Genomic DNA, 17,413 nt, shown 5'->3' on the forward strand with positions numbered 1-17,413 from the left:
GACCTAAAGATGTCCTAGATAAGATTACCGGGAAGGTAAAAGAAATGAGAGATTCTCTGATGCCACCTTATGAGATAAATTTTCTCCTATCCCCTTGTTTCGGTTTACCATCACTTTGCTCAAGGATTCTGAAAGATTTCTCTCCCCCACCCCCCCTTCCCTGGTAGACAATCCAAGCTCAGAAGTGCGAAGCAGATCGGATGAAAACCAAACTTCGGCGAGTGGAAGAAGACAACAACCGGAAAGACAGACAAATCGAGCAACTTTTGGATCCCTTCAAGGTAAGCAGAGGGTCCCTGTTGATGGCTCTTTCGTCTTCTGACCCCCGAGCAGGGAAGCTGACTGCTTTGGGCTTTCTAAGTTTCTGGGGCTGAAGTCTGGCACGGCTAGCCTTGATTCAGCCAACTTGCAAAACCCAGCAACACACCTTCTCCCTGGTGGCGAATCTCAGTGGCTCGGGGGGAGGATGAGGACGAAGGTTTGTTATCCGAGCTTGTGGGTTGGTTTCTGAATGTTTTGTTACCAGGCTAGGTAACGTCTTCAGCAGAGTTTAGAGGATGTGGGTGCCAGTGTCCTTCTGCTTATAAGTGTCAGCGTTTCGCTGGCATAGAGAGCAGAGAGAGAGAGAGCAAGAGAGTTAAGCTCTGAACTTTTGCCTGCTAAATCCCTTTGATGTCCGGTTGTCGTGGAAATGAAGGGAGGGGAGACATTCCTGGGAAATGACGAGACAAGGAGTCTGAAGAATGACTTGGAAGATAGCCAATGAGAAGCAGATATTTGGGGATCGGAAAGGGAGGGATTTGGGGGGCAAAAGGTCAGTCTTGTCCGCGTCGAGTCATGATCCGGTGGCTGTGCTCAATTAAAGAAAAGATTTCCTTAAAGATTGGCAGTTTGGAAATTCATTTATTTTGAGATAGCATCGAAGTCTGACTTCGAAGTCTGGCTTGTGTGGTCAGTAGGTCTTGTGATGGGGAGGTCACATATAGTGAGGGTTATGGCAGGTGAGGGTCTTGTGATGGATGAGGTGTAACCGATCACACCTGACCCGACCCTCACCTGATGTGACCTTCAGGGGTAAAATGCACTTACCCTGTTTCCCCCAAAATAAGACATCCCCTGATCATAAGGCCAATCGGGCTTTTGAGCGCATGTGCTAAAATAAGCCTCCTCCCGAAAATAATCCCTCCCTGAAAATATTTAAACGCAGAGCTGGAAATCAAGTAAGATGGCAAGAGAAGCCCCATCTTGCTCCACGGGCCCCAAAATAATCAGACCTCCCCAAAAATAAGGCCAAGTGCTTATTTCAGGGTTCAAAAACATATAAGACAGGGTCTTATTTTTGGGGAAACATGGTACCTTCGCTATCGGATCGGAAACGTGAGTGCGCGCGCCTCTTCTGTGCATGCGCAGAGGGTCAAACATGGGATGTGATGACGTCCCGGCGGGTGGGCGGAGCCCCCCACCGCCAGCCCTACCGGATCGCATGAGTTGGATAGATCTGTCCGGATTTCACCGCTGGTGACCTTCCCATCACAAGACGACCTGACCACACGAAGCCCTTATAAGCAGAACATCGAACCTGACATCCCCCAAATTCCGCTGAAGATGTTACCCAGCCTGGTAATGAAACATTCAGAAACCAACCCACAAACCTTGGAGAATGAACCTTCGTCGTCACACATTCTCCAGTTCACTAATCAGGAACGCTCAGTGCTCTGTGTTCTTTTTCTTTTTCAGTATTCTGAATTTAGCTGGGTACGGACAGAACAGAAAAATGAGAGCAACTCGGTAAATGCACCTTTTTGGGCTGGGGGGCTCCTTCTGTTCTGCATTTATAGCTTTCCAGAACCAGGAAAGTAGAATAAAGAGGCAACCTCTTCTTTTTTTTCCCCCTCTCTCTCTCTCTTGGAATAGATGATAAATGGTTTGAAGCAGAAGATTCTCAGGCTAGAACAGCAGTGCAAGGAGAAAGACAACACCATTAAGTATGGAGAAGCTGTCAAATATTTCCCCCCACCCCCTCCTCTTCCTTCTTGCAAAAGACCAAGTTTTCCAACGACAATTTGGTTGTTTGCCGGTGGGACTCCTGGCCACAGGGTTCTCCTGTGCTCGTGAAACCGAACGGAGGCTGGGAAGGCAGAATAGGAAAATAATGTGTTATTTATTTTTGATTTATACCTGTCTCCCATGCGTAAGGATCTGAGAGTGGGATCTAGTCTTCACTTAACATTGATAGCGATCCATCCATATACTTAACAAACGTTTAGGGTTAACCTCTGTCTCTTTGGACCGTGCGATCCTTCTCCTTTTGTGTCTTGTTCCCCCCACAAAGTCAACTCCAAGCAGACGTGAAGAATACTGACATGGAAGAAATGACCATCGCTCTGCGTACTTCCTACCAAGAGGTATGAAAGATGATTTGAAAGAGAGAACCGTCATTGAAAACATTAGGTTAAACCAGAGATCTTCAAACTAGGCTGCTTTAAGACTTGTGGAGTTCAACTCCCAGAATTCTCCAGCATAGTTGCCACAGCCCAAACCCAGAAGGATTTGCCTTTAAATAAAATTTATTAGTTGGCGGGGAAAAAAAAAAGGAGCTACCTGTTTTGCATCTTTATGAAACGGCATCCTTTCGGGGGGACCTTGCTAGGTTGGTTAATATTCTTTCCTCCGTTTCAGATCCGGCGCCTCCAGAACCTGCTGACGCACTCAAAAGTTGTGCAACGGAAGTACGTGTACTACTTTGGGGCTTTCTGCCTGTGCTTAACTTTTTCCTGGCTAGTTTCTATTCTTCACTAATTTCTGTGCAGGAAGAGAAATGTAAACTTTTTTTTTTAAAAAAAAGGTCATTGGCTAAGTGTCGTTCTCTTTGTTTAGCTGGGTTAGCAGACTCTGTCCTTGTAATTCTCATAAGAAGCTGTCAATTTTACCTAAAAAAAATGTAAAGGAATATATAAATATTATATTAATATATATATTATATATTAATATAATATATTAAGAGCCTGGTGGCACAGCGGACTAAAGTGCTGTTAATTAGCACTTAGCTGCCAGCTGCCTGCAATTACTGCGAGTTCAAATCTCACCAGGCTCAAGGTTGACTCAGCCTTCCATCCTTTCTAAGGTTGGTAAAATGAGGACCCGGTTTGTGTAGGCAATAAGCTGACTTTGTATAAAAAAGAACACCGCTTGGGGGAATCCCCCACCGCTGGCTGGGGGATTCTGGGAGTTGAAGTCCACCCATCTTCAAGCTTCCAAGGTTGAGTAACGCTGCTCTAACCCTCTAAAAACCTGTTGAACTTAGTGTCCATTGAAGTTAAACCTTCATCAACGCGGTGACTTCATTTCTGCTGCACCGCAATTAGGGCCCCAACGGTATAAAGCCCAGAACTACCATTTTAAAGCACGGATAGTCCTCGATTTACGACCACAATTTGGGCCAGAAATTTCTATGGCTAAGCACGGCAGTTATTAAGCAAGCTGTTGCCTGATTTGCCACCGTTGTTAAGCGAAGCACCGGTCTGGTGAGTCGCAGATGATGAGCTTCGCACGATTCCTCCCAGTCTTTTCTTTCCTTGGCCCGTCTAGCTTGTGTTCATATCCTGCCCGTAAACCCACAAACTCCGCAAAAGCCATCAACAGGCCGGAAACAGCCCGTTTCCCGACTTCTGGTGGGCTCGGAAGGCTTGCTTTTCCGCCTCCCCAGACTCCAGAGGCTTTCTTGGAGCCTGGGGAGGGCAAAAACAGCCTTCCTCGCCCTCCTGGAGGCCCTCCAGAGGCTGGAAACAGCCCGTTTCCCGACTTCCGGTGGGCCCAGAAGGCCCGAAAATTAGCTGGCCGGCGCGCACATGCGCACTGGACCTGAGCTAGGGCAACACTTGCGTGGCTACAGATATGGCTCCGCGTACCACCTGTGGCATGCGTGCCACAGGTTTGCTGTCACGGGACTAGCACATATGTGCAAAGGGGAACCTTTACCTTTACTAGGAAAATCCAGGATCAAATGTTTCATATTTACAGCAAAAGGCCTCAAGGTTGATTGCAAACATCCACAGTTCAAATGCCGAGGGAGCAAACCACAGGAAGGATTGAATTTTGAGTTCGTTTTCACAGTTAAAAATAACCCCCCCTCCTCCTAAATCCCAGAAGTGGGTTAATAGATGTGCTTTGTTAACATTTGGGAAGTCCAAGCAGAGATGTTTTCCCCGCGGGGCTCCCGGTTGCTAAAAAAAACCAAATAATTAAAAAAATAAAGACTGAATACTAAAAGTTTCTATAAGATCAGATGAAAGATTCAGAGGAGGAAGAAACTGATGGCAGCTCAGGAAGAAGAAGATAGAAAAGGGCCTGTGCAGTCCAAGGACAATTGGCGGATTGTGGCGCTCAAGGTAGTTTCGTGGAGATGTAGAGTAAGACTTCATTTTTGTTCCCCGAATGTCACTCACCCCCCACCCACCCCAAAAAGATAATCTGGCTAGGTGGCTCAGTGGCTAAGACGCTGGGCTTGTCGATCAGAAAGGTCGGCAGTTCGAATCCCTAGTATAGGTCTCCTGCCTGAGCAGGGGGTTGGACTAGATGACCTCCAAGGTCCCTTCTGACTCTGTTACTGTTACTATTATTATAGCTAAATGCAAACAAGGGCGGGAAGGGCCAGATTGGAGCATTGCAAGTTCAGCTCCTGACCTGGGACCCTGTTTTGTACTGAACTACATTTGGCTTCGTTGACACGTTGCCTGAAACAGAAATAAACAAGGCAGGTGATATCTTGGTCTCACATGTGGCCACAGGCAATTCTAAATATTCTTTAGAATCCCGATTCTAAATATTAGTTCGCAAAATAGTAATCAGCATTGTGGAGGCTGAACTTCTTAAGTATCAATGCATTTCCTTCCTTCTTTCCTTCCCTTCCCTTCCCTTCCCTTCCCTTCCCTTCCTTTCTTTTTTCTTTTCCTTCCTTTCCTTTCCTTTCCTTTCCTTCCCTTTCCCTTTCCCTTTCCCTTTCCCTTTCCCTTCCTTCCTTCCTTCCTTCCTTCCTCCCTCCCTCCCTCCCCCCTCCCTCCCTCCCTCCCTCCCTCTCTCTCTCTCTCTCTCTCTCTCTTTCTTTCTTTCTTTCTTTCTTTCTTTCTTTCTTTCTTTCTTTCTTTCTTTCTTCATATTTTGGTGTCTTTCCACAAATTATTAAGATGTCTACTGTTACCCAGTGCCCCCAATGGAACCATGCAAAATCCAGGCATTGCTCCGAGGAACAAAATTTAGAATTTTATCTAAAAAAAAACTTCCCAGGAGGAATTTGTAAGGAGCAGTAAACCAGAGAAGCAGCATGACTTCAAACGGAAGCTGCCATCTTGACTCCAGGGGAGGGAGATCAAAATTAAGGTTGACTCGCCTTTGCTCGATCATCGGAAAGCTTAGAAATCTCCATATTTTCACCAGGCGGGGCGATCGAACTCGGGATAAAGGAGGGAGCAAGAGACTGCTACGTTTTGGGTATTGCCACAGCAGCTTGTTTTTCCCCACCCCCCCTTCTTTTTTGAGCCTAGAACTGCTGAGAGCCCCCACCAGAAGATGCTCAGCATGGCCGTCTTCCAGCTATCCGAAAGGATGAAGGAACTGCAGGACCAGAACGAAAGGCTGAAAGCAGACATGGACCACGCTCTGAGCAGCTTCCTCTCGTCCAGCCAAGCCAAAAGTAACTTCCTGACCGCTCTTTAACAGGTCTCCAAAACAGCATTTCTCAACCTTGGCCTCTTTTAAGGTGGGCGGACTTCAGCACCGCCGGCCGGGGAATTCTGGGTATTGAAGTCCCCCCACCTTCAAGCGACCAAGGTTGGGGAACGTTGCTCTGAGGGAACCAAGCACGGGTCAACAGACTTCACCAAGAGGTCTAACCTCACATGGATCAGTGGTGGGTTTCAAAAATGTTCGCTACCGGTTCGGTGGGCGTGGCTAAGTGGGGGCCCCCATGTGACTGAGTGGGTGTGGCCAACTTGACGTCACCCACGCCCACTCAGTCACATAACCCCACCCACCTAGCCACGCCCACAGGAAAAAGTAGGAAAATTTTTGGAATTTCCACCTATCTACCCCCACCATCCCTTCGCCAGTTGTCCCCGTTTCCCCTCCTTTAGCAACCCCGGCCGTAGCCCCGCTTCCTCCCCTCCCACCACTTCTTTGTTCAGGCTGTTTACCTTCTGCGGCGGCTGGTCCAGAGTCCGGAAGGCAAGCTGACCAGAGTTTTTGGTGGCCACCAGCTAGCCGCTGCTGCTGGAAAGCGGCTCTCAAAGAGGCGGCGGCTGGCCGCAGGCCGCTGAAAAGTACTGGAGGTCGCGGAAAAAGCTGCTGCCGTTGCCACCATGTTCTTTGTGCATACGCATCCCATTGGATTTGCAAGGCAAAGAACATGGCGATGAAGATGGCGGGTGGGGTGAGCAAGCAGCGACGGGGGGAACCGGTTTGGGGGCGTGGCCAGCCGGCCATCGCTACCGTTTCGACGACCTTGGCCAAATTTCTGCCAACAGTTCACGCAAACCGGTGCGAACCGGCTGAATACCACCTGGTGTGGATGAACACTCAAAAAGTCAAAAATGTTGGCGGGAACTAAGAGCTGGGAATCCCGGCAGCACCCAGGAAGCATCGGTGATTTGCCATATGAAGGGAGTCCCACGTGTGGCCGCTTGTCTGCCCTTGCTCTCTCGAAAGGACTCTCTCTGAGTCCTTCGGGAGAAGGGCGGTATAGAAGTCTAATAAAAGTAAAGTAAAGTAAAGAAAAGCACGGTGAAAAACTTCCTTGCTCCCAAGGAAGCAAGGCAGTACTTCCCTCTTCCAATAGCTGATAAGGGACTCTCTGAAAATTTCTCATTTATAGACCTTCTTCCTATCGAGTGGTGGGGTGTCCTAGAGGTGGAGCTCTCGCCTCAGAATCGGGAGGCTGTGAGTTCGATCCTAGGTAGAGGCAGATATTTCTCTCTCTCAGCACGATGAGAATTTATCTGCTGAATATAACTCCGCATTGGCGACAGGGAAGGGCATCCGGCCAGTAAAACGCTCTGCTAGCTCCATTCAGTTGCCCAGACTCCACCCCCTACCCCCCAGGGATTATGGGGCCATTAAAAGACGACGATAGACCTCCTTTCTATCCCTCCCTCGTTCTCTCGCCCTGCTCTCATCCTCATGCCCATCAGGCACTTTAACGATGGACGGAACCCATCTAGCAAGGGAATATTTTTATTTATTTATTTATTTATTAATTTAATTTGTATACCGCCCTTCTCCCAGAAGGGACTCAGTCATGGGGTCCCAGAAGGGACTTATATGCACTTCTAGCTTTTATAACCAGCACCCTTCTGATGGCTGATGAGCCTCAGTAGGTCCTTTGTTTTCTCTCCCATTTTGAAAACTCTATTCCTTTTCCTCAGGTTATCTTGCTCGCCAGAGGCAGAAACTGCTCCAACAGATTTCTGCTGGGGAAAAAGTAAGTGAGAGTTATTCCGGAGTAAATTGGCTTCTAACCATGTTCAGCGGGACGCTTGCACGAACTTTGATGAAGAATCAGAGATTTGGGACTTCACTATCTTAAGTACAGCATGATATCTGTCAGTGGGGAGATGATGGTTTCAGGGTCCAGCATTAGCTTACCTAGCCATCTTTCGCGAGATGGCCTGGATCATGGCTTGCCTGTGAATTACAGACAGAGGTTAGAAGCTGCTGACCAGGATTGGTTTTGGAGTGTGGGGGTGGGGGCACCCGAAAGGAGAAATTTCATGCCGGTTCCATCACCAGCTTGTTCCCAACTCCAGAAAGGGATCCAACTTCAAAGCAAGCAGCTACCAATGACTCTGCTAGTTTTCCTTTTGCAATCTGCCCCCCCCTTCGCCTCTTTGGACTACAATCCCCAGCATCCCCAGCGGTGGGTAAAAGATCAGAAAGGCTGCATATTTTAGAACACTTTTTTTTTTTCTCCAGCTGAACTGCTTCTCATTAAAGCAAGTTTCAATTTTCTGGAGCTCCTAGCTCATTAGATAACTTGCAGGGAGGGGGAAAATGTTCCAGGTGGATCAGTGTTTCATATTTTTATTTTTATTTTTTTCTTCCTCTTCCAGGAAATGGAGGATGGGTTGCGGCCTTCAGAGGCCAGCAGGGCGCTGTTGCTCTCTCCCACAGCTTCTGGAGAAGTAGATCACTCCGTTGCTAAGGAATCCGATCTCCCAGAAATGTGTGAAGCTCTTGGCAAGACCGTGGCGGGGCTGAGAGACCATATTCTCGTCCTTCAGAATCAGCTGGCAGTTAAAGAGTTAAGTTCCTGGAACTCGGCCAACAGAGCCCAGATCCCACCTATTGCAGATTTGGGGGAGAAACCATCCAACTTTTCTTTCCCCTCCCCCCCCCCTTCTCTTTCTGCCAGTCAAAAGTGAATACATTGCCCAGCCTAGAAAAGCTGCTTTGAATTCAGCAAGTATTTTTATTTATTTATTTCATCAAGCATGTATTAGATAACAGATAGAAGTATAAACATGATTGTTGACTCAGCCTTCCATCCTCCCGAGGTAGGTACAATGAGGACCTGGATTGTGGGGGCAATAAGCTGACTTTGTATAAAAAAGAACACCGCTTGGGGGGGGCCCGAAAGCCCTACTAAGCAGGTATATACAAAAAGTATGAAGGCTATTGCTTAACGCATTGTAAGCTGCCCTGAGTCTCCGGAGAAGGGCGGCATATAAATCGAACCAATAAATAAATAAATAAATAAATTATGAATACATGAAATGGATATGAATAAATGGGGACATTAGGACAAGGACGGTAGGCATGCTGGTGCACTTATGCCTGCCCCCTTTATGGATCTCTTAGGAATGGGGTGAGGTCAACTGTAGACAGTTTAAGGTTAAAGTTTTGGGGATGAAATCCCAGAGTCAGGTAGTGCATTCCAGGCATTGACCACTCTGTTGCTGAAATCGTATTTTCTGCAATCGAGTTTGGAGCGGTTTACCTTGAGTTTGTATCTATTGTGTGCTTGTGTATTGTTGCAGTTGAAGCTGGAGCAGTCATTGACAGGTAGGACATTGTGTATATCCCAAAACTGTCTTTTCTCTAGTTATTCCTCCTCCTGCTCCTTCTCACCAAGTTAGTGGAATTACTTAGTTTTCAGAAGAGTTCCTTCAGCCTGCTGAGAAACCCTAATGAGCCCTGCCTGGCAAGACTTGCATGAAGAAAGAAATGTGAGCCTGGTCTTAAAATGGATTTTAAAAAAATAATAACAATCCAGCAGGCAGCCCAAATTTTTTGGTAAAGTCTGACCTCCTCTAATTACTGTAATTTTTAGAGTATAAGATGCTCCGGACTATAAGACGCACCTACCTCTTTTGGTGAGGAAAAGAAGAAAAAGAAATCTGCCTCTGCCTCCCAGCAATTTTGCCTCGTTGCAGCAAACAGCCTGCTTTACTTTCATTTTTGTTTTCAGCATAGCTTGATTAGCAGAAGAAAAAAAAAAATCTGCTACCAGCAATTTACCTCCTTGCAGCAAGCAGCAGAGGCCCACCCAGCAATAGGCCATGGCAATCCCTGCAGCCTGAAGGCCGATGCAACGGACAACCAACTTGTGCTAATTAGGCTGTGCTGAAGCTGAAACGGGCTGTTTCTTGCTGCTTGCTGCAAGGAGGTAAATTGCTGGGAGGCAGACGCCAAAGGGTGGGGGCCGGTGGGTGGGCTGGGCCACATTCGGTGTATAAGACGCACCTACATTTTCACCCCCTTTTAAGGGGGGGAAAGGTGCGTCTTATACTCCGAAAAATACGGTAGTACGCACTAGAGATTTGGGGTTGAGGAATAGCTGTCTGTCTCTGAAGTGGGTGGGGAGGGGAGGCACACAGTTGCAGTTAATCCCATTCTAAGATCTAAACCAGAAACTTCAGATCTGGGTTGTAAGTCCCCTTTTTCAGGTAGGTGGTAATTTCCAACTGTCTCTAAGCGAGGACTACTATACAACACACCTCGGGGAGTGTCGGTCGAATCACAGATCTTGGGAAGATCATCACCAGGATTTGATTCCTCCGCAGTAAAGTCTGACTGTGCAAATGATCCATGTCATCTTTCTGCAGGGCAGAAATCCGGCAGCTGAAAGAGAAGTTGAGAGAGCTGGAAGGAAACCAAAAAACCACCTGTAGACAGGCCGGGATTGATGTGACGCAACCTCCAGATCAGGTGAAAACAAGAGCCTCTTCCAACCATTTAATTTGCTTGGTGAGCTGCAGTTGTCTGATATTGACAAATCTGGCTTCTGTCGACAAGCCCCAGAAGGTTTAGGCTCTTATCTGGCTGTGGATCTTAATAGTATCTTGGACTGTTTCCCTCTGAAGATCTAACCGCAGCCAAGGATTGAGTTCTACAATTCTGCCGTGTCAAAGAGACGAGAAACTTCCGATATTCTCCTGGTGGCGAGTGATGTACAGCCTCCTGGCAATTAAGGCAGGGTCAGGGGGAAACACGGCATGATGGGAGATCATTGATGGCCAAAGATGTTATTGTCAGGATCTTGGCTGGGAGATGCCTGGCTTTGCTCGCCCCCATCTCACTTGGTGAATGGCAAGAAGCCTCTTCACTGCTGTAGCAAAACTCCAGAGTCTCTAAACCGGCGCTTAGCTTGCCTATCGGTTTCTCTCCCCTCTTCTCTCTTTCTTAATCCAGTGTCACTCTGGTTCCGTCAGTCATGAAAGATCAGGTCCACACGTGAAGGTCCAGTTTAACTGATTCATTGTCATTCATGTCTGTGTACAAGATCCTAGGTAGAGGCAGATATTTCTCTCTCTGGGCATGATGAGAAATATATCTTCTGAATATAGCTCCGCATTGGTGACAGGAAGGGCATCCAGCCAGTAAACACTCAGCTCCATTCAGGGGCCCAGATTCCACCCCGCCAGGGATTATGGGGTTGTTAAAAGATGATGACACCTGTGTACAAGAATCTTCTCAACTCACGGTTAGCGCCTGCTAGGAGTTAGAGAAGGATCAGTGGCATTTAAGGGAGGTTGGACTTAATTGTTTGTGGCTACGTAGGGATTCTAAGCCGATCCCTCTTTTAACTCCACCTCCCAGGTTCTGTTACTCCTACAAATTCAATCTTTCTCAATCTTAGTATCTTTAATCAAATGTGGACTTCAACTCCCAGAATTCCTGACCTGTGCAGTCATCACTTAACGACAATAAATCAGAACTGTCAGAAATGCTGCTGCTAAGTGGCACAGCCACGTGGGGTGTTGTACAACCCCACCGCTTTGCGATGGAACTCTGGTCCCATTTACTGTCATTAACTGAGGACTCTCTGTAGACCCAGTTCCTGAATCACGGCAGTTTCACATTATTATAATGGCTTTTGCAAAACTCCAATCCTGCGCCAGATTGCCGGTGCATCAGTTGTGTCTCTCTGAGGAAGGCTAAGGAATGTTTACAACTCAGCACACAGAAGCATCCTAGCTTCCCTCTTTAAATTCAGATCCTGATTCCTGCTTGTTCCACCACTAGGCTCCAGATTCATCTTCCAGGCTGCGCCCTTTGCCCGGAGTTGTTGGTTGCAAAGCAGGGAGGGAAGAGGAGGAAGAGAAGACAGCAGCAGCCGTGAGCCTCGTTCGGTCTGCATTCAGGGCTCACGACACAGAAGCAACCCTCGAGGAACGGTAAGTTGGAAACAGATGGTTTTAAACAGTGGAGAAATCCAATTTTTTTTACTATCGGTTCTGTGGGTGTGGCTTGGGCATGGCAGGGGAAGGATACTGCAAAATCTCCATTCCCACCCCACTCTGGGGCCAGCCTGAGGTGGTATTTGCCAGTTCTCCAAACTGCTCAAAATTTCTACTAACCGTTCTCCAAAACCTGTAAGAACCTGCTGGATTTCATCCCTGGTTTTAATGTGGCCTTCATAAGCTGAGTGGTCCAGCAACCAGCTTATCCTTGAGGCTGAATGTCTATGGAGATTCTCAAGTCATCCAGGTCATGGTTGCCTCAAAGGCAACTGGACTTTCTGGGGGGTTTTTTGAAGATGTTTCGCTCCTTGTCCAAGAAGCTTCTTCAGCTCTGACCAGATGAAGGGGAATGGAAGGATTTATACTCCTTGCAGACAGCTGGTCATTTGTATCCTTTTAGAGAGTCATTGAGGCCACTTTATTTATTTATTTAGTTTGTCAAACATGTACGAGATAACAGGTATAAGTATAAACTTGGACATGAGCACATGAAATGAGTACAAATAAATGGGGACAGTAGGAGAGGGACAGTAGTCACGCTGGTGCGCTTATGCACGCCCTATATGGACCTCTTAGGAATGGGGTGAGGTCCACGGTAGTCAGTTTAAGGTTGAAGCTATGGGGGTTTGAGGATGTAACAATGGAGTCGGGTAGAGCATTCCAGGAATTGACCACTCTATTGCTGAAATCATATTTTCTGCAATCGAGTTTGGAGCAGTTTACCTTGAGTTTGTATCTATTGTTTGCCCGTGTATTATTGTGATTGAAGCTGAAGTAGTCTTTGACAGGTAGGACGTTGTAGCAGACAATTTTGTGTATTAAGCTTAGATCAGACCATAGGCGACGTAGTTCCAGATTAGCCAAGCCCAAAATTTCAAGCCTGGTGGCATAAGGGATTCTATTATGAGTAGATGAGTGGAGGACTCTTCTCGTGAAGTACTTCTGGACCCTCTCAGTTGTATTAATGTCCGATATAAAGAATACAGACGAGCTGTCTTCAAGAATTGGTCTGGCAAAGGTTTTGTACACCCTAGTTAGCAGTACAGTGTTACTGGAAAAGAAGCTTCACAAAATAAGGTTAACAAAATGCCTTTTTGGCAATGCTGTTATAGTGAGCACTGGGGCTTAGATTGTGAATCTCTAAAAGTTCTGCAAGGAGTCTAAATCCTTCCATTCCCCACCATCCAGTCAGAGCTGAAGAAGCTTCTTGGGTGAGAAGCGAAACGTCTTCAAAGAAAAAACCAGAAAGTCCAGTTGCCTCTTGAAAAAAGCACCTTTGGGACGTCCTTGAGGCTTAGTTTAGCGAGTCAAAGGAAGAAAGGAGACAACTCCAACCCGCTCCAAGGGCCCACTCAAACAATCAGAAACCTTATCATCAGCTAGATCAGGGGCGTCCAACCTTGGCAACTTTTAAGACCGGTGGACTTTCAAGTCCCACGCTGGCTGGGGAATTCTGGGAGCTGAAATCCACAAGTCTTAAAGTTGCGAAGGTTGGACACCTACACGCAGTTGGTCTGCATCCCTTATATACCGAGAGACGTGGAATCCAAATCATTTCAGCCAAAAGGCATTCCTCAACCCAACCCCTCCCCCCCGGCTGAGTTGTTCACCAGCTGTTGCAGCTACACAAACACACATACCCGCAGCCGCAGCAGCCGGCTCAGTTCTGCAGAATGGAAGGCTCGGAGCAAGTGTCTGGATTTGGATCAGAAGCGGTGGAGGTGGGGGGAGGGGGGAATGATGGCTCCTTTATGACTTGCTGGCTCAGGAATTCTGGGAGTTGAAGTCCACAAGTCATACAAGGGCCATTGTTCCCTACCCCTGATTAGGATGCTGCCTACACTGGCATCCCAAGCCAGGCCTAAAGGCCTCACCTCCTTGGTGGAGATTAATTATTGTTGTTAGTTGCAAAGTTATGTCCGACCCATTGTGACCCCATGGACAACATTCCTCCAGGCCTTCCTGTCCTCTGCCATCCTCTGGAGTCCATTTAAGCTCACGCCGACTGCTTCAGTGACTCCATCCAGCCACCTCCTTCTCTGTCGTCCCCTTCTTCTTTTGCCCTCCATCGTTCCCAACATGAGATGCTTCTCCAGTGCCTTTCCTTCCTTCTCTTAGGTGGCCAAAGTCTATGAGTTTCCTCTTCAGGATCTGGCCTTCTAAAGAGCAGTCAGGGTTGATCTCCTCTAGGACTGACCGGTTTGATCGCCTTGCAGTCCAAGGGACTCGCAGGAGTCTTCTCCAGCACCAGAGTTCAAAGGCCTCCATTCTTTGACCCTCAGTCTTCCTTATGGTCCAACTTTCACAACCATCCATTGCAACTGGGAAAACCATAGCCTTGACTATACGCACTTTTGTTGGCAGGGTGATGTCTCTGCTTTTTAATAAGCTGTCTAATTTTGCCATAGCTTTCCTCCCCAGGAGCAAGTGTCTTTTAATTTAATGGCTGCAGTCCCCACCTGCGGTGATCTTGGAGCCCAGGAAAATAAAATCTGTCCCTACCTCCCATTTCTTCCCCATCTATTTGCCAGGAATTGAGAGGGCCAGATGCTGGAGATTGGTAAGGTTAGCCTTTTTCCCCGGCTGAGCATTCTCCCTTAGCACAGATTCGAGGATTTCAATTAGGGTGCAATTTCTGTAGGGCAGGAAATGGATTTGCTCTCCTCCTCCCCTCCCCACCATCGGTAAAGTACTGCTCCCTCCCCTTCCCGGGGACCATCTCTTCCATTATATGTTTTGCACACAGAAGCTAATCTGAGGTCAGAAGGAGCTTGCTCGACCTTGAGCCCCCAGGCTGGCTGGCGAGAATTCTTATGCAGATCTCCTTGAAGGGGTTGGATGGATCTCTCTCTCTCTCTCTGACTCACCACTTTGGAATCCGAGCTTTTATGACTCTTGCCCCCCACCACTTATCTTTTGCAGGCCTCTCCCCTCCTACTCCGGGAGGGAGAAAGCCGAGGAAGAAAAGGTGGGCTGGTCACTATTCAAATTCTCCCCTCTGCTCTTCACTTCCGATTCTGGTAATTTCGCTGGCTTCTCCTTAACTTTTTTTTACACATTTGCTTGATTTCACAAGGGTGGGCTTTATCCCTTTGATCTTGGGTACAAAACTGATCTCATTTGAAACCTGGATATAGAAGTGGGGGGGGGCAGCCCTTCTTGCTTGCTTATCTTGGGGAGGGCAATGCAGAACCAGATCTTCCCTTTGAAGCTCACGATTTGAGCGGTATTTCTCAATTTTGGCAACATTAAGCTGGACGGACGTCGACTCCTAGAATCCCTAGCTGGCTGGAGCATTCTGGGAGTTGAAGCCTGCCCAGCTTAATGTTGCCAAAATAAAGTAAAAGCATTAAAAAAATGAAAGGAGGAAGGACAAACTATTGGGTGGGTGAAGGGCAAGTTAAGGAAAACAGTAGATCCTGGCGGGAGATCTTCCCCTTACAATTCAAACCCCACTGGGTGGCATCTCCTAATCTTGTTTGCAGCTGGGGAAATAGATTTTCCCCCTAGGAAATAAGTTGAGACCCATCTCTGAAGATGGGTAAGGTAAAGATAAAGGTTCTCCTCGCACATATGTGCTAGTTGTTCCCGGCTGTAGGGGGCAGTGCTCATCTCCGTTTCAAAGCCGAAGAGCCAGCGCTGTCCGAAGACGTCTCCGTGGTCATGTGGCCAGCATGACTCAATGCCAAAGGCGCACGGAACACTCTTACCTTCCCACCAAAGATGGTCCCTATTTTTCTACTTGCATTTTTTTTACGTACTTTCGAACTGCTAGGTTGGCAGAAGCTGGGACAAGTCACGGGAGCTCACCCCGTTACGCGGCACTCGGGATTCGAACCGCTGAACTGCCGACCTTTCGATCTCCAGTAGACAAGGCCTTTTATTGAGGCAGGAAAGTGGCCTGTGAATTAACCCAGCAGGCTGGTCATAGTTGGCTTCAGCTGGTTTCCTCATTTGTCCTAAGTAACGTTTCCCACCTGAGAACAAGAAACCCAGTAGCAGAGAAGCCAGAGATGATGGTTTAGTGACGTAGAAACAAAACCGGGCGTGGAAACCCGTCAGTCTCCAAACTTCTTGGAGAATCTCTTGGTCTAAAAAATGGCCGTTCTCCCCCGTCCCCACCCCCGAAGGCATCGTGTCTCTGTTCCTTTCGACCAGCTCTGCTTCTCCTTTCTTTCTTTCCAGCTACCACCTCCCACCATCAGCGGCAAGCTTCCCCCTCAAAGCTCGGGGCTGAGTCAGACGACTCGGATGAGATCATCACCGTCATGTCTTCCTTCCCATGAAGGCCACCTCATCTTCCGGCTCCGGCAGTTCTGTGTGACGTCCTCTGGGGCGATCCCGATTTGTGAACCAAAGGCATTTTGGTTTAGCCAAAAAAACAAAAGAAGAAGTAAGGGGACTCATAATGTCTCCGTGTCCACTTGGTGATTTGGATGAAGATTACCGAGGCAACCCTCCTTTACCAATGTATACCCCAGCAGTGTGCAGGTAGTCCTCGGTTTACGACGACAACTGGGCTCCAAATTTCTTTTGCTAAGCAAGATAGTTTTTAAGCCCCATCTTGTGACTTTTTATGCCATAGTTCTTAAGTGAATCCCTGCCATTTGTTAAGTTCATAACACAGTTGTTGAGCGAATCCAGCTTCCCCTGTTGTCTTTGCTGCTCAGAAGGTCGCAAAATGGGATCACGTGACAACACCCACCCACCCCCCCGGTGACATTGGCAACCGTCATAAATATGAGTCCATTGCCAAGTGTCTGAATTTGGATCACATGACCATGGGGATGCTACAAACGGTTGTAAGCCTGAAAAACGTTCGTAAGTCACTTTCTTCAGTGCCATCAGGACGGTCACTAAACAACTCGTTGAGAGCCAAGGACTACCTGTGACGTTATCAGAAGCAAGTCACTCAAACCAAACATCTCTTTTTCTTTTAGTCCGCGTTGAATTCGGCTGCTGTTTGCCAGCTGTATCCCCCTCCACGCGGTTCTTTAAACGTCCAACTTCCATCATTCACCCCCCCCCACAGGGCCCCCAAATATTCAGGTCTTCCTCTTCTGCTCCCATTCCGGTGGCGTCAGAGAAACTGGCGTGCTGAAAGGGCCCGTTGTGTGTCCCTATTGTTGGCTGGAAAAGCGCATCACAAGCTTGTTAAAGAGTCGCAACGTCTTTGGAAACAAAGTCAGAGGCCAAAGCTTGGTAGGCTGTGTCCGGCAAGATGGGGACGATTTTCTGTAAGCAATAAAACATAAAAGAAATTAAGTCATGTCTGGCCCTTAGCTTTTTCCACGTAATTGGTTGTTTTGTTTGTTTTTCATCAGAAAGGGGGGGAAAAAGTCTGCAATCTCTGTCTCCCTCTTGCTGGAGACTGAAGTTAAAATGTTGTTTTTCAACCTTGGATGCGTTTACATACCTCTCATCTCTCCCCCCCCCCCAATGAATGTGGTTCTTTTTATGGTACTCTAACCGTCTCAGCGGACCTCTGGCAGTTGCTTTGTGCCAGGATTTCGACCCATTAAAAGTGGGCACCAACCCCAGGAAAAACCTCTGGATCAATATTAATCTACTTGAATTGGCAGCCTCTCCGCTTCCGTTTTGGAGAAGGGAGTTTTTTCAGTAGAGGGCTTCTGGTGGCTTTTGGGTTGATGGACGAGGTCCACCGGAGGTGGTCCAAACAG

At 47.7% G+C, this 17,413-nt stretch overlaps 1 protein-coding gene across 8 annotated transcripts in view; it reads left to right on the top strand.

The window, feature by feature from the left end:
- IQCE (IQ motif containing E) overlaps positions 1–16,997 on the top strand; it is a 22,929-nt gene extending 5,932 nt beyond the window's left edge. For 4 of the 8 annotated variants that reach the window (XM_034407953.3, XM_034407956.3, XM_087878660.1 and 1 more), the window contains 12 exons: positions 168–281; positions 1,738–1,788; positions 1,915–1,985; positions 2,333–2,405; positions 2,680–2,729; positions 5,541–5,689; positions 7,416–7,471; positions 8,100–8,290; positions 10,095–10,197; positions 11,515–11,666; positions 14,655–14,752; positions 15,918–16,997. In XM_034407953.3, the coding sequence (XP_034263844.2) occupies positions 168–281; positions 1,738–1,788; positions 1,915–1,985; positions 2,333–2,405; positions 2,680–2,729; positions 5,541–5,689; positions 7,416–7,471; positions 8,100–8,290; positions 10,095–10,197; positions 11,515–11,666; positions 14,655–14,752; positions 15,918–16,018 (1,209 nt within the window). In that variant the 3' untranslated portion in view covers positions 16,019–16,997. Of the gene's footprint in view, positions 1–167; positions 282–1,737; positions 1,789–1,914; positions 1,986–2,332; positions 2,406–2,679; positions 2,730–5,535; positions 5,690–7,415; positions 7,472–8,099; positions 8,291–10,094; positions 10,198–11,514; positions 11,667–14,654; positions 14,753–15,917 lie in introns of all 8 variants that reach the window. The other 4 variants (XM_087878661.1, XM_087878663.1, XM_087878659.1 and 1 more) reach the window with 3 other exon arrangements.
- Positions 16,998–17,413: the final 416 nt, after the last annotated feature.

The sequence above is a fragment of the Pantherophis guttatus genome, chromosome 14 (genome assembly GCF_059756535.1).
Source record: "Pantherophis guttatus breed Tessera chromosome 14, ASM5975653v1, whole genome shotgun sequence".
NCBI lineage: Eukaryota > Metazoa > Chordata > Lepidosauria > Squamata > Colubridae > Pantherophis > Pantherophis guttatus.